Genomic DNA, 24,011 nt, shown 5'->3' on the forward strand with positions numbered 1-24,011 from the left:
CATTAACACAAATTTGTCTATAGATAAAACTTGGTTCTGTTGTTGAATTCACTCGGGGGAGGCCAGTTTGAAAGGAACAGCCAATCATATGGGCAGGTACAATACCGGTAGTGACACTGGAAAGCTATGCCAGCAAATTTGGCAGGACTTAGAAAAGGCTAAAAAAGTATGGACATGGTTCCTTATTGGAGGACCTGCCTAGTTAAGTTTGAAAAGGCACAGCAGAAGCAGGTTGGGCTACCAGGTGCTGACTATTTGGTTAGGCCACAGCAACTCAAATAGAAGAGGAGGAAGGGAGATTTCGAATCAATGATAGGAATATCCACATCACGAATCCTTTCAGTACTTAAATACTAGTAATTATCTTTAATATGACAGTTTAAAACTCTTAAGTCATGAAATACTAAAACTTATCTTTAATAAAGATGGTCTGAATATGATCCAAAAAAGCCCAAAGGCATTTTAGAGCAATAAATATTCTCAGAAATGTATTTTTAAAACAGATTCATTATTATAATTTGCATCTTGTCTACAATAATAGCTGATACTTTTGTAGCACTTTAAAGTTTACAAAAAACATTGGATGGATTAATTAATTTGACGCTTACAAAACCGTAGGAAAGGCACTATCCTCCCTACCCCCACACTTTGCAGAAGAGGAGAAGTGATTGTCCATGGACAGCAGCTACTAAGTGACAGAGGCAAGATTCACACCTCCGTCTCTCTTGACTCCAGGTTATTTTCTACACCACCAAGTCACTTCTCCCAATAATATGTTTAGTGTAAATCCGTTATGTAATAATCCACAGTGAAAATTTTGCCTCAAACACTTACTAGCTGTAGGAACAGGAGCAAATCACTTAACTTCTGGGTGGGTTTCCTTATCTATGAAATAAAAATAGCACCCACAGGATGGTGAAGATCAAACGTGTAAAGTGCTTTGAAAACCTTAAAGTACAAGGTCAGTGATTCTTACAACCACAGGTACGATACAGCTAAACTATCTCCAGCATAGATAAAAGATAGAAATAACCAGTGTTGTAACGGCTCCTTGGAGAAGCTGTGATCTGATCCAACCATTCTGAAAAGCAATTTAAAGTCACGTTAAAAAATAAAATTAAAGTGATGAAAATGTCTGCTCGCTTTAACCCAAACACATCACTGTTGAGCCAAGTTTGTCCCGCAACTGTGGAACATGCCGAGCGATCCTCCCTGAAGCCTCCGTTCACCTCAAGGCCGCTAGCCCCCTTCCCACCACAAAGAACTGCAAACGTCAAGAGCGAGAAGAGAGGTCACCCCTCTCCTGAACACACGCCCCCCTTCCCTGCAGGATTTCACAGCTGGCACTCGTGGCACCTTCAGGACATAGCTGCGCAGGGCCGTCCCCGGACAGCTGTCACAGGCCGATCCCGCTGTCCACCAGCGCCAAACCCGGGGTGGGGGCCCCCCTGCGACTGTGCAGGGAGGAAAGGAAGGAGCCCACCTGTCCAAACCTGCACCTCAGCTGCGTGCGTGGGGGGGGGCCCAGGGGAGAAAGGGAGAGAAGACAAAAGACACCGCAATCTGGGGGGCACAGGGAGCAGACAAGACCCCGCCCCGCTTTTCCGCCTTCCCCAAGGTGGGAAATCGGCAGAAAACCACCGAGGAGGAGACAAAAGCCGGGTCTCAGGAAGGCTCCCCCGGGCCGGGGTCCGCAGCTGGCGCGATGCGGGGCGCAGGCACCGGGGAGCCCAGCCCCAAGGGGCGGCCCAGCGACCCCCCGCTGCCAAGACAGCGCCCTTCCCCGCCACCTCGCGCTGGGAGCAGGGCCCGAGCCCAGCCCCGCTCTCGCCCCGGGCTTCCACCTCCCCGCCCTCCCCGGGAAGGGCCAGGCTTACCAAAGCCTTGCCGCGGATCAGCTTCTTCTGCCGCTCCTCGTCCTCCATGGCTTGCGCTGGGAAGGAAGAGGGACAGGGAGGGAGGGAAAGAGAAGGGAAAGGTCTGATTGAGACTGACGTCTCGGTGGGCCGGGACTGGGCACCGCAGTGCTCGGCCACCGGCCCCGCGCCAACTCTCCACGCCGGCTCACGGGAGGACCGCGTCCGGCGTAGCCGCCATCCTCGTCTCCACGGAAACACTGAGGCGGAGGGCGGGAGAAGGGGCAGGAGAACGTTCGCGCAGTCGCCGTGGACAAGGGTTCGGGCAGGTGCGCCGAGAGCCCCGCCCCCTGAGCCCCCCGCCGCGTTCCAGGCCCCACCCCCAGGCCCCCCGCCGCGTGCCGGGCCCTCTCCCCGCCCCCCCACTCCCGCCTTCCCGGGCCTCGGGGGATGGAGACCAGCCTACCTGGCAGCTAGGTCAAGCCAAGCAGCCTAGATGAAGGGCACACCACGTGGCGTCTGGCCTTGGGCTACGCGCTGGGGGGCGGGGAGGGGGTGCGCCCAAATGGCAGGTCAGCCCGGGTGCTCCAGGGGGAGATACTCCGGGCAAACCATTGTGGACCAACCGAAAATGGGAGGATGATCAACAGCATGGAAAAGGGCCCTGCAACCGCCTCCCCCATCTCACGGATGGGGAAACTGAGGCCAGCAGAAGTCCCCGCAGGCAATGAGGAGCAGGGAGAGGCAGGATTCGAACCCAGGAATACTTCCTAGTGGTTTAAAGTGTGCTCACTCTCTGCTTGGAGAGCAGGATTACGTTCTGGCCCTGAAGCACCCGTATTGGGTGGCTTTATTCAAACTTGGGCCCAAGGATGGACCCGTGGAGACAGCCCTGGATTTGGGCTTGGAGACCTTGGAGAGCCAGTGTGGAGGTCAAGGCACAGCTCTGGACCTCGGGAACGGAGCCTCTGGGTTCTAACCCCTGGCATCCGCGAGCCTCGGGCCCCCGAGGTGGCATCCGCGAGCCTCGTGCTCCCCGATCTGTAACGAGAAGGAAGGTTGGCCTTTCTAGGCTTCTAAATTCTAACGTCCTGGATTTAAGAAATCCCTTTAACGTAAATCCCTTGAACTTTCAGGACCTCAGTTCCCTCCCTTCTAAAATGAAGGGGGTTGGACTTTTTTGTGTCGTAATCTCCTGTGACTGGCTGCTGAAGCCTATGGACCCCCTTCTCGAAATGCTGTTTTTAAATGCATACAATAAAATGTATAGGATTACAAAGGAAACCAGTAGAATTGAAATACTTATTATATTGAATTCCCACTTACATACTGAAATAGTTAATTAAAATAAAACAATTTCATGGACCCCAGATTAAGAACCCCTGTAAGAAATGATCCCAAACTTCTCCTTCAGCTTTCAAAACAACTTATCTTTTATGGAGATAGTAATAGCACTTCCCTCCCAGGGTTGTTGTGAGGATCAAATGAGATAATGATGGTAAGTGCTTAAGACAGTGCCTGACACATAGTAGGGACTATATAAATATTAGCAGTATATGTATATATATATATATACGTATATATATACAGAGAAAGAGATCTATATATATCTGTATCTATAAATGCAGCAGGCAGTGCAACATCAGTGATTAAAATCTCAATTTTTGAGGCCATATAGGCCATCCTCTTCATTTTATGGATAAGGAAACTGAAGCTTGGGCTAGCTGACCTGTCCAAGGTTACACAGGTTGCAGAAGTGAGATTGAAATCTCGGTTCTCTGGTTCTGAATCTTTCCATTACACCCAGAGTTCCTCTTCCACATGTCCTTAGGTAACTAAGGCAAGGTAGAAGGGAAAGGAGGCAAAGGAGAGCTCAAAGACAGTTGAGGAGCCAATTAGGGGTGGTAGATTTGGAAGTAATTTGAAGCAAGAGGGCACAGTAACATCTGGGGGTCAGAAGAATGGGGGAGATGTCAGGTATAGGGTGGCAGCTTAGCTGAGACTTTAAGAAAAAGATGTTCCAAAAGTCTGAGATGAGTCTGATTCGTCTGGAAAGCCTCTCCCAGCACAGTCTGACTTCTATGACTGGGATGCATTCCTTTCTCAACTTCTTTTCCTCCATCCTTGCTTAAGAGTGTTTCTCACCCAGCCTGATGTCTTTCTTTTTCTTGACCTCATTGAAGGGGCCATGCCCTGACTACTTCTTAAACAGGTCTATTCAATGAGTGGGCATTTCCTGAGTGAGTACTTGCATAGATGCTGGCCAAGATCTCTCAGTGCATCCTGGGTCATCTCCAGTCATCCTGATGAATATCAGGTCACTGGATTCAGATGGCTCTGGAGGAGAAGTGAGGCTGGTGACCTTGCATAGCCTTCCCTCACTCAAAACAAAGTCAAGTGCAAGTCATGTCATTATTTCTCTGATGGCATGGTCTTCTTCAGCAATGAAGGATGAATACAACCTCCTTCTTAAGCTCCCTCTCATTCTCCCCAGCTATCACCTCACAGTTATCCTGTACCACTTTATGTGGCTGTTCTCTTACCCCATTTCTTTATTCCCTGCTTTGTATATTCTTACCTGTGCATGTGTTAAATTTGCCCTAGTAGAATTTGAGTTCCTGAGAGATAGGAATGTCTGTCTTGCTTTTATCTTTTGGTTCCCAGAATTCTGAACAGTGCTTTGCACATAGGAAATGCTTACTAAATGTTATCATTCTCTGACTATAAATCTCCCTGCTCTTTCACCTGGGGGAGAAAGGAACCTCCAGCCAGCTCTTTGCCATGCCCTTACTCTCCTGGGAAAGGAGAGTGTCTCTGAAGATTTTAGTAGTGAAGGGGGTGAACTAAGGGTTGACCTAAGGTCCTGGAAAGGACCTTAAAAATTCCTGCATTTTACCCATGAAGAAACTGGGTGAATGAAAGGAACTCAGTCCCCTGTGGGCACACCCTTATGCTCCTCCTTTATGCTGAGATTCAGAAAGGTCCCTATACCACAAGCCTCAGTTTCATAACTAGGTTAAGCCCTAAGGTCTTCTGAGTGGAACAGAAACCAACTAAACCAGTTTCTAATAAAAATGTAAGCTTTTTAAGGATTGAAACAGGAGTTTTACTCATCTCTGTGTTTTTCCCCCAGGATCCCTATGGTATTGTCATGCAAATAGCAAATAGTCAATGAAGACCAGTTGAACTCAACCTCCTGGACAAAACTTTCACCTCATCCCTCCTCTAATGTAATTCTCCACATCTTCCAGTTCCCTCCTACTACCATTCTCCTTTCCTCCCCACCCTCACATACACACACAAACACAATATATATATATGTAATGCACATGTATATATGTATATACCTACATATTTATGTATGTATGTATTCCTGGGCTGAACAATACCTTCAGCCTCAGAGAAATGTCATAAAAAAAGTGAGAAGGGTCTCCAATGTTACCTTGAAGGACCCTGTCTTGTGCTGAAGGTCTGGTAGTCTGAGACATCCTAGGAGGGCGCATGAAAGGTCAGCAGTCTGGAAAAGGAGGGGTCCAAGAAATGCAGATGAAATCAAACAAAGGAACAAGCAAGAGCCCTGATTGTGATACATGTGTTTCAAAACCGAGCGTGTAAGTGTGTCAGCAGCTCTACGCTCCAACCTCAGCCTCGTGACTTGAACATGGGTAAGGTGGGTTTTTTTAAAAATTTTTAACTCTTTTTTATTAAGGGAGTAAACCAGTCAAATCTCTTCATGCTGCAAAAACAGGCCTAACCTGGGAGGGGTTTTTTGATCTTTAGTTTCAAATTGTTTATTTATTTTTTTGTTCCATGTTTGAAACTTACCAGTTCAGGGGCATGTGACATGCAAGGAGTAGAATGGTAGACCTTTATAATTCAGAGGAACCTCAAAGATCATCTGATCCAACTTTCTCCTTTTACAGATGAGGAAACTGACCCAGAAAGATTATACTTACATTGCTAAAAGTCCAGAATCCAGACCTCTTGACTTCCAGTTCTGTGTTCTTTCCATCTCACTCTGGAAATGTTTTTGAAATGAAAATTACTTGTGTGCTAGGTCCCAACTATATGATGTTACTTTTTGGTAATTCTCTGTTTAAATTGTGAAAAGCTTTTAAAAATTAACTTAATGTCTTAATAGATTTATGCTTCCTTCAGTATCAACCTGATCTGACATTAATGAAGATGGGGTGCACTGGATCTTATTCTCAGCAAAATTAGTTTTTTGTTTAGAGTCATGTGGCATAATGGACAGAGAGCTAAGCTTGGAATCAGAAAGACCTGGGTTCAAATCCTGTTCCAGCCTCATGCTGGCTGTGTGACCCTGGGCAAGTCCCTTATCCATTTTCAACCTTGGATTTTTTAAATTATCATTCAGTTGTTTTTCAGTCATGCCTGATGCTTTGTGGGCCCACTTGGGGTTTTCTTGGCAGAGATGCCAGAGTGGTTTGCCATTGCCTTCTCCAGCTCATTTTACGGATGAGGAAACTGAGGTAAACAGGAACTAATAATAGTGTTTATCTTGCAAGGCAGGAGTCGTTATGAGGATCAAGTGAAACAGCACATATAGTATTCTGCAACCTTCCAGTGCCACATAAATATTAGCTATTATTGTTTGTTTTTAACAATAAAATTTCTAAAGGCACTTTACAAAGGAACCTACTTGTTGTGCATTATATCTTTAGTTGGATAATGCCAGCTTATTGTGTATAAAATAAATTACATACAAATGTCTGCAAGATCACCTCAGTATCTTTAATAAATCTTTAAAATATCTTTAAATTCTTAATAACAAATTTGAAAATCCTTTATAAAGTTAAAACAATTTTTTTCACCAATGATATCATCCTTTTAGAAGATTCCTAGACAATTAAAGTCTTAGACAGTTTCATGGGAAAGTGAGAAGTGACTTATCCAGAATCACACAACAAATGTGAGATAAACATGGTACTTGAATCCGGGTCTTCTTGCTTTCAAGGCTAGCTGTCTATCCACTATACCATGCTGTCTTGAGTATACAGAGCCTACTCCAATAAATTCCCTCTCATGACATGCAGGAAGCCTCGGATTCTCAAAGAATGTGGCAGTGGGAAACAAGTTCTGCAAGGCCTGACAAAGTGAAAAGGCTTAGAGCATGACCTGGCAACGACCTGTTAGCAGAAAACCATGTCAGGTGAGTCTGAAAGAGGTTTCTTATTCAAAGGTAAGCCATCAAGTACGTTATTTTATCACAACAATTCATGAAACTAGCTACTGAGACATGAAGGGTTTTGATATGGGTCAGTCTGCATTGATGGAGCTCCCTTACCAGTGAAATCACACATCCCTTTGGATATAGAACTTTATGCTAAGTATATACAGCATTATAAATCACATTATTTATTTATTTTTCTTCTGAGTCATTATGATCACCCTCTCTGTATCATTCAGTTGTCACAAATTTAAGTCCTAGAATTACAGACTCCCAGAGCTGGGAGAGACTTCAGAGGCCTTTTAGTCCAACCTGTACCTATAACCCAAACAATATCATTTAGTTGATAGAACTGACAAAGAGTGGTCCAAGAAATTCCCTCTAAACATACTGTGACTTTGAGAGCAGAGATTTTTTTTTTATCTTTTTTTGAACCTTCTACTCTTAGAACAGTGACTGGCACAGAGCCAACAGCTGATAAATGTTTTTTGATTCCCCAAATTAGGGGTGGGGAACCTGTGACCTTGAGATCACATGTGGCCTTCTAGGTTCCTAAGTGTGGCTTTTTGACTGAGTCCAAGTTTCACAGAACAAATCCTTTTATTAAGGGGATTTGTTCTGTGAAGTTTGGATTCAGTCAAAGAGCTGTACTTGAGGATCTACAGGGCCACATGTGACCTCAAGGTCACAAGTATTCCCCTCCAAGTGGTCATTTACCTGAATGACTCCCAAGGGGAGGTGTTGAAGGGGAGGGAGGTAGGAAGGAAGCAGGTTCCACTCCCTCCTGTGGTGGCCCATTCACCTTTTAGATAATTAGAATTGTTTCCCCTTAAAGTAATTCATTGTTGGAGTCAGGAAGACCCAAGTTCAAATTTGACCTCAGACATTTATTAGCTGTGTGACCTTGGGCAAGTCTCTTAACCTTGATTGCCTCCCCCCCAAAATATAATATAATAATGCAATATTTCCCCTTTTCACCTTCTACCCATTGCTTTAGATTTGGGGGCCTTTATTCTCTTGGGCCCAAAGAGAGCCTTTTATCATTTCTGTCCCCTGGATTCTCCCCAAGTCCTCCATATCTCATTTAAGTTAGCAGGTCACCAGATCTGACAGCTTTCGAGTAAGGGCAAAATAAATATTTAACAAGATTATCTTGGGGCTCCGACCTTCTAACTTCCCGTTTGGATAGCCTAGTTGGTTTTTTTAAAGACACAACCCTTTTTTATTGACTCACTTATCTTGTGATTTCTTTAAACACCCAGATTGTTTGCACCAAAAACCTCTTCCTTGACTTGTGGATGTCACGAGTCCACATTGTAAATTGTTCCTGCCTGGCTGAATGAATAATCCTGATGCCATCTTGTCACATCTGTATCGTAAGTACTTCTATAATTTGTTGAGTTTTTAAAAATATTAATCCAGAATTATAAGGTGCCTCGCCATGCCACCCCACCCACTGGCATATTTAGTCAGCAACCTCTTTATTCCATTATAGAAGTCAGTAATAAAAATGCTAACTAGTACTGAGTCAGACTCCTTAAAGCTGAAAATGACCTAGTATTTATTACATGCTGCTATCTAATTTGGGGCAGCTAGGTGGAAAAATGGATAGAACCTGGAGTCAGAAAGCCTCATCTTCCGAAATTCAAATCTCACCTCAGATATTTACTAACTGGGACTCTGGGCAAGTCACTTAACCTTGTTTGCCTCAGTTTCCTCACCTGCTAAATGAGCTGGAGAAGGAAATGGCAAACCACTCCAGTATCTTTGCCAAGAAAACCCCAGATGGAGTCACAGAGTCTGAACGAAAGGAATGAACATCTAATTACGTATCCAACAAAGAATACACTAGTTTTCCTCACTTCTTGATAGCTACGTATGGTGGAACAGAATAATCACAGAGTTGGATTGCTTCCTTCTTAATGCTGGTCAAAGTCTTGGTTAGCATAGGAAAGAGCCAAGGTGCGCACCATTGAAAATCTTGTGCCCCAAAACATGTTCGTACAGTTCATAAAATTTACGTCAAGTGCTCAGAGCTAGTATTTGGCTCTCCCCCACTTATGTCTTCCACTTGTTTCTATTTCCTTCAGTAGAATTTAAGTTTTTTTTATTCATCTTGCTATCTACAGTTCCTTGCACATAATAGATGCTTAATTAAGTTCTTGTTGGATTAGATTGGCTTATATTTGGTAGTTTCTAACGATTGCCAGGAGCATAAAATCATTGCCCAATTTTGTACTTTTCTGCTTTAACTTCATGGCATTGCAATCTCTCATGGACTATTTCCAACCTACTACAAACATTTCTCCTTGGCTATCACCCTGCAAACTTATCCATACAGCAGAACAATTGCTGGATCTGGATTCAGAAGACCTGGATTCCAATATTGCTTCTACCTCCTTTTTATCTATGTGATATTGGGAAATTCATGGAAACATTCTCACCCTCACTTTTCTTATTTGAAAATGAGGGAGCTAGACTAAATGATCTCTAGGTTCCAAATTTCTCCTCTTGACTAGCTCCACTTCTTGATTTGTCTCTTTTTAATTAATGGTGCCACTCTTCTACCAGTTTCTCAGGGTAGTAAACTTAATATCATTGTCCTAGACAACTGGTTTCACCATTCCACTCCCACCTATTCTTTAACTAATATTTGTATTAAATGTTTAATATGCAGAAAGCACTAAACCAAATGGTGGGAAATTTTTTAAATCATCTCTCTGATTTGATCATTGAAACTACAGCAATTGTTGAGATCACTAAGGGATAGAGTAGAGAGAAAGAGAAGTGAAGAGACAGAGACAGAACCTTGGTGCTTGAGAAGACAACGAAGGATTCTAAAAAAGGATCAGCCACAGGAGGAGGAGGAGAACCAAGAGACCTGTGTCTTAATCATGGGTGTCCTTTAAAGAACATTTTCTTTTCTTTTTCTATGCTCCCTCAGTGATCTCATCACCTCTATGCAGATGATTCCCAAATCCACCTCTAATGGCTCTCCTGAGTTCCAGTTCTGTGTCACCAGCTGCCTATTCAGCATTTCCAGTGGGATATCCCATTGGCATACCAAACTCAGAACCTCCAAAACAGAACTCGTGACCTTTTCCCCTAAACTAGGCTATTCTCCAAACATTTCTATTTTTGTTTAGGATACAATCAGTCTATCAGTCATCCAGATTTTCAAACCTAGAATCTCCCCTTGATTCGTTCCTTTCCTTTCCCTCCATATTAGTTAAACTACCAAATTTGGCCAATTCTACTTCCTCATCACTCACATTTCTCTCTTTTTCTTGTTCAGGCCTTCATCATCTCTATGACACTCATTTTACAACTGGTCTTTCTGTTCCCAGGAGAGATCTCCCCTTTCCAAGCTATCCCTCACATAACAACCAAAAATAATCTTCCTATAGTATTCCTTTAAGAAAGAATCTGTAATAATACTTTGTTATTAGAAATTCAGAATCACTGACTAGTCTGTACCCATAATGAGTCCCCCTTGTAATATACCCAAACAGTTTATCCAATTTAGCAAAGCCAGGCTCATAATAAGTGTTCCATAAATGGTTGTTAACTTGACTTGTTGACAAATAAATGGTCATCCAGTCTTGGCTTGTGAACTCCAGTGAGTAAAATGAGGCAACCCATTTCAATTGTGGACAGCTTTAATAGTTGGAAAAATTTTCCTGAAATCAAGCTTAAATGTGCTTCCTGTAACATTTTTTTTTGCCTCAGGAAGAAGGATTCCTAGTCACAGCTCTGTTTTCCATCATACTCCAAACTCCCACTGAATAATGATGGCAGGTGCTATTATTATCTTCCTTTTACATTTGAAGAAATAGAGGCAAACAGAAGTTAAATGACATGTCCAGGATCATACAAGTATAAAGTGTCTGAAGCAGTATTTGAGCTCAGGTTTTCTTAACTCCTGGTCCAGTACTTATCTACTGTATCACTGGCCTTCTTCAAGTTATAGGGAATTTATGATCCCTGATTATTAGCAAGAAGGGGATCATAAACCAGAGATCCCAAGAGTTGGGAGGAAACTCAAATCATTTACTTCAACTCATACCCTAATTCAATTCAGTTCAATTCAAGAAAAATGTATTAAGCACCTACTGTGTACCAAGTATTGAGCTAGGCTTTGGGGGTATAAAGACAAAAATGTAACGGTCTTTTCCCTTAATGAGTTGACATTCTACAGTACCAGTCTGTTCATAATTATGTGTGCATGACAATAATATTAATAGTTAGCATTTCTATAGTACTTTAAGGTTTATAAAGTATTTAAATTTGTCTATATATTGTATATATTTAATATATTTATACAGATACATATATATCAACTCATTCGATCCTCACAACAATCTTTTGAAATAGAAGCTATTATCCCCATTTTACAGATGAAGAAACTAAGGCTGAAAAATGTTAACTTGCCCAGGGCCATACTGCTAGTTAGGTGCGAGGCAGGATATGAACTCAGGTCTTCCTGACTCCAGATGCCGCACTCTGTCTACTGTGCCACCTCCAAAAAGAAGTTATACAACTCTAAAGACCTGTGTGTTCAGGGCTGTACAACAAATCTGACTATGAAATCTCTAGGAAATTTTTCTTCATATTGAGTCACAATGTACTTCTCTGCAGATTCTATCCAGTGCTCCTAGTACTGCTCTCTGGAGCCAGATACCTGAAGATACCCATCATGTCCCTCCCTCCTTTCTCTAGGCCTCTCTTCTTCCATCTTAACACCCTTGTTTCTTCAAATAATCCTTCTATAGTATACCCTTTAGTCTATCTTGACTGATCTCCCCTGGATATGATCTGTTTTGTCAGTATCCTTCCTAAAATGTGGTTCTCAGAACCAAATACAATATTCCATATTCTGGCTGACCATAGCAGACTACAACAGAAACAAGATTTCCTTCTTTCTGGACATTCTATTTAAATACAACTAAAGATCAGGTTATTTTTTTTCTTGTTTCATAGGTTGTTTCCATCTGCAGAGATAATCATTACATTAGTGTGAATCTATGATGTAGACAGTTTAGATCAGTGGTGTCAAACTCAAATAGAACAAAATCCATGATCTATATTGACTTAGAAAATCACAAATTAACATTATTTATGTTATATCATATTTTTATTTATTTTGCTAGATATTTCCCAACCACATTTTAGTCTGAATTGGGCAGTACTTGGAGCTTTACACCTCTGGAATAAATGGTCAGTGAATTGGGCCTAGAGGTGAAGACAGAAATTGCCTTAAAGACATTTCAAATTCTCTTTAATGATTCCAGGGTTACCTTGAAGGCAAAGACTCATCTTTTTCAACATCAACATTTTATTGGTGTTGTTATATGACAGGGAGCCATGCAATCCAAAAGTTTCTGAAGAACTAGAAATGTATCTCACACAGAAGGTAATGGAGAGTGTTTTCAGTTGATGTGACCAAGATACAACATAAAACCAACAAGGAGCTTAAAGAAGAAAAGAAGTAAGAACTGTCATTAAGAAATTATATAATAAGAATTTAAAATGGGCTGGTCACATTGTAAGGGTGAGAGATGGCAGAATTTTTCACAGGTATTCTCTTGATATCAGAAGTACGCAAGGAAGACCTCTAGTATGTTGAGAGGCAAGAAACACATTGGATGGTCAAGCATGGATGAATCATGATCTGAATCACTGGAAAAATTAATGAGATTAGAGAGCCTTTTGAGTAAGAATATTCAAACAACTCTCCTATGCCTCCCCTTAACTTACACATGACTTTCTAAATCAAAGCATCTTTCCCTAGACACCACTCCCTTAAATGTGTTGTCTTGCCTTAATATATAATGTCTACTTCTTGAGGGCAGAAATTAGCCTTTTTGCATTTCTTTCCTAGTACAGAAGAAAGTGCCTAGCACACTCTAAGTCCTTAATCAATGATTTTTCATTCATTCATTCTTATTTCCACCTACCTCACCAATGAAGAAACTGAGGTACAGAGAAGTCACAGGACTTGTCCATGGTCATATAACTAGTAGGTGTCAGGGATAGTATTCATGCCAAAGTTTCTCCATTCTCCAAGCCCATGCTATCTGGGATTAAGAGAGTAGGCAGATAGAGAGATATGTTAATCACAGGAAAGGCCAAGTACTGACAACATGGAGAGGAGTATAGGCCTGAAGAAGTTTATAGGACTAAACAACCAGAAAGTTCCATTGAGACTTTTGGTAAGATGGTCTGTGATGGTACCCAAAGTCCTTGAGAGCTTTAGATGACCATGCCTCAGACAGACATCTATGTGTGTGTGGGGGGGGAGCCAAAACTCATCATAGACTCCTAGTGACACTATGCAAGATTCCTCCTCAAAGACCTCCAACTACCCAAGCAAATCAAGATCAGTAGGAGTCTGCATTTAGACACTACTCTTTCAGAAATATAGATAATGAGAAAACTTTCTTCTCAACTTATGATTATAGAATAGCCATTGCTCAGGACAGATGATCACAGAAGACAAGAAAGGCAAATCACCTTGAACTTCAGGGACAATATATTTTGGGTAATATAGTCCTGTCATATATGATCTGGTTCACAGACAGCCCAAAATAATACCTCTCTCACCTCAGTGAAGTAACTTCAGCTAAATAAGACAGCAGAGTCTATCAAAGTGATAACAGCATTTGGTGAAAGACATTTAATAATTTTAATAGGTATTTTAAAGTGCTTTATGTGTATATATATATATATACACATACATACATATTATCTCATTGGAGTCTGACATCAACCCTATAAAGTAGATGCTGCAAGAAATATTATGTCTACTTTAAAGATGAAGAAACTGAAACTGAGAGATAGTGAGTCACTTGCATAATGGTCACATAGCTAGTGGGTGTCAGAGGTGGGGTTCCCAGAGATTCAAACCAGTTGTTTTATGTGGCTCCTGTACATAGGTGCATAGGCAGGGAGGTATTGCTCTGCAATTTTTACTGCTAGAGTCAATCACCCTACCAGTGGGGATTAACATGGCAGTTGAGGCCATATGCTTCACCTGTGCTTCTTCAGTAGCCAAGGATGCATCTGTGAGAGTGAGCAGGACCCTGTGAAACCAGACACAAGCATAGTGGCAGTGTTGGTGATTTCTGATTGCTGTCTTTGACTCATTGCTTCCTGTTAAGGTCCAAATGTTCAGTTCCTGGTGAGAATACCACAGAATTAAACAATTTTAGTGTTGGAAGGAGCCTCATAGTTCTTCTGGTTCAGTTCATACCCCCCAAATTCCTACTCTGCCAGGCAAAAGAGGGTGTGACATCCTAGAGGAGGCAAATGAAAAGTAAACCACTTTCACAACCTACTTCACAAGGCTGTTGTGAGGAAAGTGATTTATAAACTCTAAAATGCTATTCAAGTAGAAGAGAGGAAAAAATCCAAAAGTTTAGGCTGTGTAGAACAGACTGTAAGAGAAAATATAGACTATGGGTAACAGACCTAGTCCATTAAAACACAGCAGACAACTAGCCAAGTACTTCCAGGCGGCCTCCAGGGAAAAGGAGCCAGTTTGTCTCACTTTAAAAAGGTGTTAGAGCAACAAGCTTCCCTTGGAGCCATCCATGGTGCTGACTTCTGACCAAGTTTTTTTTTTTCCCCAGCTAGCCTTTCTTGATAAATTTTTCACTACTTCCCAAGCCTCTTGAGTCTACAAATGAAGTCTCAGGCTCTTGTCTACCAACCTCCTGGATGTATTACCTATAGTCAAATCCTCAAAGTCAGGGGTTCTTAACCTTTTCTCTTTTTTTTTAATGTCATAGATTCCTGGTGAAGCCTATGAATCTTTTCTCAGAATGATGTGTGTACTTAAGTTAATATTATCCCCAATTTACAGATGCCTATGTAGGTTACAAGTCAAGTGGCTTGCCCATAGTCACATGGACTATAAATGTTAGGCACTGGCTTTGAACCCTGTGGATTCTGCATCCACAATATGTGTTGTTTCTATCCATCCTCTTCTCACTATTCAATCTGTGTTACCTTAGTTCAGTCTTTATTATCTTTTACCTTGATGATTAGTCTTGGGATTGACTTCCCTGCCTTAAGCCTCCATCTCCCATAGAGCTGACAAAGCTCAGTTCTCATCACATCAATACCCTGCTCAAAAAGTTCCAATGGCTTCTTTTATCTTCTAGGATAAAATACAGATTTTTCCACTTGGCATTTAGAGCCCTCCATAGTCTAGCTTTAGATTGCTTTATTACACGGTACTTAATTACTTAATTAATCACCTTCATGTACCCTATGTTACAACCAAACTGGTCCATTTGTTTTTTTCAGAACATGACGTTCCATCTCTTACCTCTGTGCCTTTGTATACACTGCCTGGAGTCTACTCCCTCTTTATGTTTGCCTTTTAGAATTCCTAAATTTCTTCAGATATGAGCTACATGAGGCAGCTAGGTGGTACAGTGGATAGAGTTCTAGGCCTGAAGTTAGGAAGACTCGTCTTCCTGGGTTCAAATCTGGCCTCACATTTACTAGCTGTGTGACCTTAGGCAAGTCACTTAACCCCAATTACCTCCTCCTGGGTCATCTCCAGTCATCCTGATGAATATCTGGTCACTGGATTCAGATGGCTCTGGAGGAGAAGTGAGGCTGGTGACCTGCACAGCCCTGCCTCATTCAAAAACAAAGTCAAGCGCAAGTCATGTCATTATTTCTCTGATGGCATGGCCTTCTTTGGCAACGAAGGATGAACACACAATTAGATAGTATCTGTTAGATATTAGATAATATGTATTAGGCATTCCCTCTACTACATAATATTAGATAATATCTATTAGATATTCCCTCTATTAAATACTAGATGCAATCTATTAAATATTCCCTCTATTAAACAATATTAGATACTATCTACTAGATTTTCCCTCTATTAAATACTAGATGCAATCTATTAAATATTCCCTCTGTCTATTAAACAATATTAGATAATATCTATTAGATATTCCCCCTATCTATTAGATATTTCTAGTTATGCCATTTAGTATGTGACCATGAGCAAGTCACTTCCTCTTCAATGAACCTCAGTTTCCTCATCTTTAAAATGGGTGGATCGGATCAAATGAACATCACAGTCCCTTCTAGCTCTAAATCTATGATTTTTTTCTTTCCCCAAATATTCTGCATGTGAGAGGCCATGGCTCTCACTCTCACTCACATTTTCTATAGAGAAGAGCACTAGATTTAGAATCACCCACTAACATCAAAGTCCCGTTTCTGGCATTGATTAGTTTAGATAAGCCCAAGCTCATCTTGTAAGAACCTCAGCTTCCTAGTCTGCAAAATGAGAATAATATTAGCAGTTAGCTACTCCTACCAGAGTAAAGCTCTAGAAATGTGAGGTATCATTTCTTCTATAGTTTCAATGATAAAAGGGCTAAACCCCTTGGTTCTCCTGTCCATGGATTCAACAAGAGACCTGAGAGACAACAGCAGTATCCCCATTTTTCCCTCCTCTCCTCTTGTCCCTGGAAGAGATCCAGCATGAGTTTGGTACATTAGGGGGAGTTTCTGGGAGCCAGGAATGGCATCCTGGGTACTGCTTTCTTGTTTCTGAGCTGAGGTGAGGATGGGAGGATGATGAAGCCTAAAGAAGTACAGTTGGATGAGAAATGAAGAGTTGGCCAACCTGGGTGTGCTCCTTAAATGGAGGTTCTGAGGGGAGCTTTCCACTCCACTCTCATCTGGTCTGCACCAAAAACAAGAGACCAGATCTGCCTCCTCTGATAAAATGTAAGTTCCTTGGGAGTAGGGACTGCTTCATTCATGTTTTTGTATCCCTACTGCCTAGAACAGTGCATGGCATATAATAGGTACTTAATGAATACTTGTTGATTGATCATTTGATGAAGAAGAAGGGAAAAGGGTAGCATGTGGAAACCCAAAGTCTACAGCATCAAGGAAGGAGATCTTGGGACAATCCACTTCGGTTGTCATTTGTGTCCAAAGAAGGCATGCCAGCGGTCACAGACCGCTGTCCTGTACTGTGAAATGTCAAATTTTAGGGCTGGCACCTTGAAACATGCTCGGTTGTGATGGGTAACAGTCACAAGCCTTTGCCTGGTCACGAGCCTCTGGCAAATGACAGATGTCTGCCAAAATTTGGCCAATTAAGAGGCATAATGGTCTAATGAACAGATCACATGGTCTAATGAATAGCTTTACCCTTAATTTATCATCTTGCTTGTGGGCTCTAATAAGCAAATGCTTATTTTTACGCACTAGTATTTAACGATCAAATATAGGATCACAAATTGAAATCTGGAAGGGAATCCTTTATTCTAAGCATTCCCAATCATATTTGGTTCTCCTACCCCTTGACTTTCAGAAAATTTCCCATTCCCCTTATAAATTCATTCACCATCTGACTGCATTCCTTTGGACTTATCCAGCATGCTTCTGTGCTGGGTACTTTCCCTTCCTTCCCTCTCTCCCTTGCTTTTTTCATTTCCTTTTGAGTGTTATTTTCCCTCATTAGATTATAAGCTCCTTCAGGGCAAGGACATTTTTTCCCTTGGTATTTATATCTCCAGCCCTTAGCATAGTTCCTGCCACACAGCAAGCACTTAAACAATGTTTAGTGACTGACCAAATATGAAAGGAAATAAATGCTAAGTTCATCCATATGATAAACTTTCTGGTCATCTAATTTGTACTCTGGCCTTCTCTTTTCTCCTTCTAAAAGAACTGGATCTTTCTCCCCCTGGGATCCTGCGCTCTGATGGGTAAGTTTTCACCTTATCTCAGTCAGTCCTGGGCCCATCGCGCTACCTCCTAGACATTTCCAAGCAGTCTCTGATCAGACCACTATCTACTAAGGCTCCCCCATACTCCTGCAACATGAATTAGGCTAGTTTTTCCCTGGAAGATGCCAAAGTTATCCCAGCATTTGGTGGCCAAAGGTCAAGTTGTGCCTCCCCTGATGCAGTCTCAAGGTGCCATATTGGCCATATTGACATGACTTCCTGGTCAACTACGGATATTATTATAAGGCCCACTCACATAGCGTTGGGGACGTTCAGACTTGGTAGATATTCCAAAATTGCCCAAGTCACCACACCCTGCTGCTCAGACCACATCCGGTTCTACATGCTGGAGTGTCTTTGTTGAACATCCTTTCTAGGCTATGGCTAAAAAAACCTCCCTTTGTTAACTATCAAATGATTCACTTCACTCTAACATCAAAATAACCGTGTGGCCGCCTGAGCAGCCAGCCCCTAACATCCTGCCACTCCATACGACCTTCCAGTGCTCTTCCTTATTGGACAGGAACCGTCTTGTTTGCCTGTATTTGTATTTGTTTGTTGTTCCCCCAACACTTAGAACTTACATGATTCAGATTAAGATCAACATTTTTGCTATATGGCCAGCACATAAAATCACGTAATAAATGCATTTTTTTAATTATTAATTTTCATGTAGGAAATGAAAGAAAGTGATTTTTCATAAAGAAAACTTTATTTGGTAGATAGCATTTTTAGTGTCTTGAAGTTGGTGTTTATCAGACCATAGTTAACTAAATTAGGGAGAATCTTGATTCTGTTGCTTGTTGACCAAGAGTTTAATTCTCAGTATAATTTTTGAAAGAGATATCTAAATTTCATATTCAACCTCCAGTTCATTTGTTGCTTTGGATTTGACTGAGAACAGGATGGAGATTCTTGATTCACAGAGGTAAGTTGTTACAAACAGAATGAAAGCACTGGGAGAAGCACAGAATGGGATATATACACCAAAGGTACACAAAACATTTGGTAGCTTCACTGACTGAATATCGGTTTAGAGTCAATCAATTAATAAGCATTTATTAAGCGTCTACTTTGTGCCAGGCACCAGGGATACAAAAAAAAAAGGCAAAAAGCAATGGCTGATCTCAAGGAGCTTACAACCTGGGGGAGGGGAGGAGGGGTGGAACAAGACACAAAAGGAAACTAAAAATCAGGGAGAGTCTGTGGGTATTATGGAGATCAGTTAGCACATCTTTCACTAGGTCATTGTGGCTGACTTTTTCTAACTAAATATGAAAAGTTTTATATCTAAATCTCATTTCATTTGGTTCTGATCAATAGAAATTATTCTTTCAGTGTCTTTCAGATTACTCAAATGTTCCACAATGCTCCCTTCCCTTCCAACCCACTGGAAGTCTCTATACCATTCTCTCTCAGATCTGTAATTTTTTTTTACTTGTTACAATGATAATAGATAGCATTTACATACCTATGTGGTAGGCATTGTGCTAAGCACTTTACAAATATTATCCCCTTTGATCCTCACAACCAGGTAGGGAGATAGGTGCTATTATTATCCCCATTTTACAGTTAGGAAAACTAAGGTAAACAGAGGTTCAGTGACTTGCCCAAGGTGTCTGAGGCTGGATTTGAACTCCAGACCCAGCACTCTATCTACTGTGTGACCTAGCTTCCTCTACTATTTTAGTAATATCTCAGTAGGATAGTATAGCTATATGCTTCATAACCCCTTGACAAGTACCTTACACTTGCTAGAGATATACATATTCCTAGTTGGCAACCTCTGATGTACTCTAACTCCTTCATTTTACAAATAAAGAACCCCGGGGTCAGCCACGTTAAGTGTCTTGCTAAGGAGACATGATTAGTAAGTGTCAGAGACAAGATTTGAACCCTTGCATTCTCTTCTTCAAACTTAGCATGCCATATACTCTGCCCCACCGCCTCTACTGGACAGGCACTTGAAGTACCAAAGAGATAATCCAGAGGAAGATCTCAGACCAGCTGGAAGAAAATCCTTGAGTTAGAACCTTTTGTTTTGCTGATGGGAAATTGAAATTTAGAGAAGGGACATGATTTGTTCATGGCCACATAGCCAGCTGGTGGCAGAATGAGGCCAGCATCCAGGTTTCCTGACAGCCAGCCCAAGGCTCCTTTAGCTACAGCACACTGCCTCAAGACACAAAATCAAAATAAACATGTCTAAATACAGCATACTTGGGAGTATAATTTTCAAATGTGCAGGCATACTTCTCTAAAAAAGTTGTTCTGGCCAACATCACTTTGCAATAACATCATTAATGCATCATAACTAAGCCCCACCCTAAAGTCAGAATTTCCGGACAGTAATGAATCCAGAAGACCTGCTCGACTCAGTTCTAGTGCCCAGTCTGAGTCTGCTTTTCGCAAGGAGCAAAGTTAAATGTCACTGACGTGAAAACATTTTCTACAAACCGGTCAGGGCCTCATTTACTAGAAAGACTATTGAGTTAATTGTTCCACCTAGCTGCTTTTGGAACACACACACACACACACACACACACACACACACACACACACGAAATTCTTGAATTTTTTTTAAACCTTTTACTCTAAATTACTACCCCATTGGCTGCCCTGCTCTTCAGTCCCTTGAAAAGAGAGGGTGGGATATCTGGGGGATTTGGTTCCTGAATCCCCAACCTCCAGCTCTCATTACTTCGCAGTTGCTATTTTCCTGGGGAAAGGAATGTATCTGCCCAAGTTGTGGACTATAAATTTTATTTCATTCACTCTTTCAGCCCCTTGTTTAGAGAAACAATATCCAGACTCACCCAAGAGCTATCATCTCTAGCTCGAATTTAAACTAAAAGTTGGAGGATTCCAAGGGAGGAACTTACCCTCTTTTCCCTTCTCCTTCCAGGATGTAGCCGGATTCTTGGCTTCTTGGTTTCTGACTATCTTTCATTGCTCTGCCCCAACGTCCCTGGTGTCTTGACCTGTTGAGTTTCTACTTCTGCCCTTAGAAGTGCTGCCCAGTTCAAGTCGAATAGGATCTCAGGTCTCTGTGAAGACCAATTTTAATAAAAGCCCAAGTTTTAGCTATTCACAAACTTTTCATTATATTAATTTTATAATTTATAATTCTATTTATCTTATGAATTTTATTACATGGTTGCTTTGAAACTAACTTCCTCCTAACACAGCATTTTACCTAAAGTTGTGTTTTGGGGAACTCAGGTTACCATAGGCAAGGGTGTGTTTACTGTATACAGTAGGCTATACAGCAGGCTGGGGGAAGACTGTTTCATTATTATGGAAATACTCAATCAAGACTTAAGGCATGGAAGAGGAAGCACCAGAAAGATGGTAGGATGTCAGTGTTAATAAGTCTCAAACTCACTTCAAAGTTTAAAAATATGCCACTTTGATGTCAACCCCCCAAAACCTAAGTATTTAGGGGGTTTTAACCCCTTTGAGATTCTCAGTTTCCCCAAATTTTCAGTCTTTGCATTGGGTCAGAATGGGGTGGTCTGTTCAGATTTCTGATTTGCATGGCAACAAGGGTTCACTCACCAAGCTGACTCTCTAAAGGTTTCTGGCCATGGATCCACACCATTGCCACACTGACTAGACCTTGATCACTGAAACTCCTGACAGGTTGGCATGCTACAGGCTCATCTTTAGTAGGCCACCCGTTCAGTTGCACTCACCACCTCCCCACCTCACCCAGACCACTTGCATCGCAGAATCTTTGTTCTGGTTCCTCATACTGCTTGGCATTAGAAGACTGGAAGAAGAAGCTGAGTATGGAGTCACAGGTGTGGTGACTTAACAAGACCTCAACGCCCTTTAAATCAGGGCTCCTTTCACTGAGGGGGTCTATGAACTAGGTATTTTTTAATATTTTAACAACTGTACTTCAATATGATTGGCTTACTTTGTAATCCTAGACATTTTATTTTACACATTAAAAAACATTCTTCTGAGAAGGGGTCCATACTAGAAAACCCCAGGGATCTTTTAATTATGATTATGTCAGGAGGTTGTCTACTTCTACCATTAACATAATCAATAGTACATCACATTCTGTGATCTGTGCTTAAATAGCCAGGTGGCACAGTGGATAGAGCCCTGTGTCTGGAATCAAAAAGACAGGAGTTTGAATCCAACCTCAGACACTTACCAGCTGTGTGACCTTGGGCAAGTCACTTAACCTCTGTTTGCCTCAGTTTCCCCACCTGTAAAAGGAAAATAATAACTGCACCTATTTCAAGGATCAGATGAGATAACATTTGTAAAGCATTTTGCAAATCTTAAAGTATTCTATAAGTGCTATTATAGCTATACATGTTTGGAACTACCTCCTTTTCTGCGACATTTTATATCCTTAGATCCCCTATTTTTCCATGCACCTTGATTTTCAAAGCCATGCTGATTAGTAAGTACTTTTGGGCTGGTGGGAATAATCAATGTATTGCAATAAAATAGTAGATGGATAATGACTAACACTCCTGGAAGCTATACTGCTGGTATATTCATTTAAATGGTCTTCTGGATAAGAGAGAAACCCATGGTTTAATATGTATACATTTCCCTCTCTGGCTAGAAATGGAAACTTATTAACGGCAATCTAGGTTGGTGAATCACAGGTATTATCATTAAGGCCTTGACAAAAAAATGGAAAACAAGCACACCTCTCAAGGCACCTGGCAGAGAGAATGGGTGGATTTGATCATGGAATCAGGGACTCAGTCTTTTCATGTATGAAATGAGAGCTCTGGATCAGTTTAGGGGGCTGGGGGAAGGGGAAATAAGGGGAAATATTAGCTGCCTACTATGTGCCTGGCACTGTGTGATGTGAACAACTATTATGTTCGCAACAACCCTAGGAGGCAGGTACTATTATTATCCCCATTTTACAGATGAGGACACTGAGGCAAACAGAGGTTAAATGAGTTGCCCAAGGTCACACAGCTAGTACGTATCTATGGCTGGATTTGGACTCCTAGCCACCTATAAGACAGTCTCTAAGATTCTTTCCAGCTTCAGCATTCATAGTTTGAAGGAAACAGAGACCATTTAACAGGGCAGTTCCTTCTCCACTGTCCCATGGGATCATGGATGTAGAGCTGGAAAGGACTTTAACCCAAACCCCTAATTTTAGAGATGTGAAACTGAGACCCAAAGAGGTTAGCTCTCTTGCCTGAGGTCACATGGGCAGAAGTGGCTAAGCTAGACTTGACATCCAAACCACTGGATACAGCTTCAGCACCAAGCTGGGCCCTATACTGACTTGTGCTAATGTTTGGCTTCCTTCCACTTGAGACAATGGACTTGCCTGGAGGTTGGATAATGAAAATTAGGCTAGAGGACTGGGCCTAGCCTGGTGATTGGATCAGGTCAAGAAAGCCTTAGACGACTTCTGTTTCAATATTCAAATGAGACAAGCTTCCTGAGACTATTTCAGCCCAGACTGAAGCGCACACAGAGCACCCAAGTGTAGCCCATTCCAGAACTGCCCAGCACAGCTAACTGGCAGTGGATTTATTCAAGGGGGAATAGAAGGACGACTAACCATACAAAGCCAACAGCTTGTGCATTCTTTTAAACAGACACTAAACTATGAGGAAAATAAATAGAAATGCATCCAAGAGTTATCAGTGTGTTTTCTCTCTGCTTGAGGCTAACACATTTCACAGATCAAGTGGCCTGCTGCCAGTTTTCCCTTTGGGTATTTAAAGGAGTCTTTGCTTAGTTCTAATTAGCAGTGGGGCTTATAAGGAACTCTGTTTGAAAATGTTACCTAGGAGAACCTCTACCAGGCAAACCTCCGTCCCTCTGCGGTCATGCCTGGAGCACATGAGGCTTCGGGAGTTGGCCCAGCAGTTGGGCCGTAGGACCTAACTTTCATCCATTTGCCAATTGCTGAATAAGTGCCATCTGTGAGAAAAGCCACATTTGAATATTTTTTGTTGATATTTTATGGTGTTTGTTTCTCTAGCTGAGAAATCCTAGTCATGGATGTTGTGAACTGTGGGTCTCTACTGTGTGACAGAGGCTGAAAGGTGGAAGGGAGATTTCACTTCCCACCACCATGCCTTTGCATAGGCTCTCTGATATGCTTGGAATGTCCTTTCTCTTCCCTCCCCTCTTAGAACCCTTAGCTTCCTTCAAGGTCTAGTTCAGGTATTACCTCCTACA

General features: G+C 41.8%; 1 protein-coding gene and 3 long non-coding RNA genes across 19 annotated transcripts in view; 2 read left to right on the top strand and 2 right to left on the bottom strand.

The window, feature by feature from the left end:
- Nucleotides 1–2,539, bottom strand: part of LOC140531012 (uncharacterized) — a 72,481-nt gene extending 69,942 nt beyond the window's left edge. The window contains 2 exon segments of the mRNA XM_072650213.1: nt 1,878–2,298; nt 2,391–2,539. Coding sequence (XP_072506314.1) covers nt 1,878–2,298; nt 2,391–2,539 — 570 coding nt within the window.
- LOC140530917 (uncharacterized) overlaps nt 1–24,011 on the bottom strand; it is a 1,083,438-nt gene that overhangs the window by 849,899 nt on the left and 209,528 nt on the right. For 10 of the 15 annotated variants that reach the window (XR_011976155.1, XR_011976146.1, XR_011976153.1 and 7 more), the window contains 3 exons: nt 20,708–20,872; nt 14,081–14,224; nt 13,005–13,124 (listed from right to left, as the gene is read on the bottom strand). This is a non-coding gene — a long non-coding RNA (uncharacterized lncRNA). Of the gene's footprint in view, nt 1–5,812; nt 5,875–13,004; nt 13,125–14,080; nt 14,225–20,707; nt 20,873–21,993; nt 22,050–24,011 lie in introns of those variants that run through there. The other 5 variants (XR_011976158.1, XR_011976156.1, XR_011976157.1 and 2 more) reach the window with 3 other exon arrangements.
- The window catches only part of LOC140530934 (uncharacterized), a 59,044-nt gene continuing 41,625 nt past the window's right edge, over nt 6,593–24,011 (top strand). The window contains exons 1-2 of one of the 2 annotated variants that reach the window (XR_011976183.1): nt 6,593–7,029; nt 8,310–8,423. This is a non-coding gene — a long non-coding RNA (uncharacterized lncRNA). The remainder of the gene's footprint in view (nt 7,030–8,309; nt 8,424–24,011) is intronic. The other variant, XR_011976184.1, reaches the window with a different exon arrangement.
- On the top strand, nt 15,513–23,463 carry LOC140530939 (uncharacterized). The gene is made up of 2 exons (XR_011976189.1): nt 15,513–17,804; nt 20,731–23,463. It is a non-coding gene; the product is annotated as an uncharacterized lncRNA (long non-coding RNA).

This window comes from Notamacropus eugenii, chromosome 3 (genome assembly GCF_028372415.1).
Source record: "Notamacropus eugenii isolate mMacEug1 chromosome 3, mMacEug1.pri_v2, whole genome shotgun sequence".
Classification (NCBI taxonomy): Eukaryota; Metazoa; Chordata; class Mammalia; order Diprotodontia; family Macropodidae; genus Notamacropus; species Notamacropus eugenii.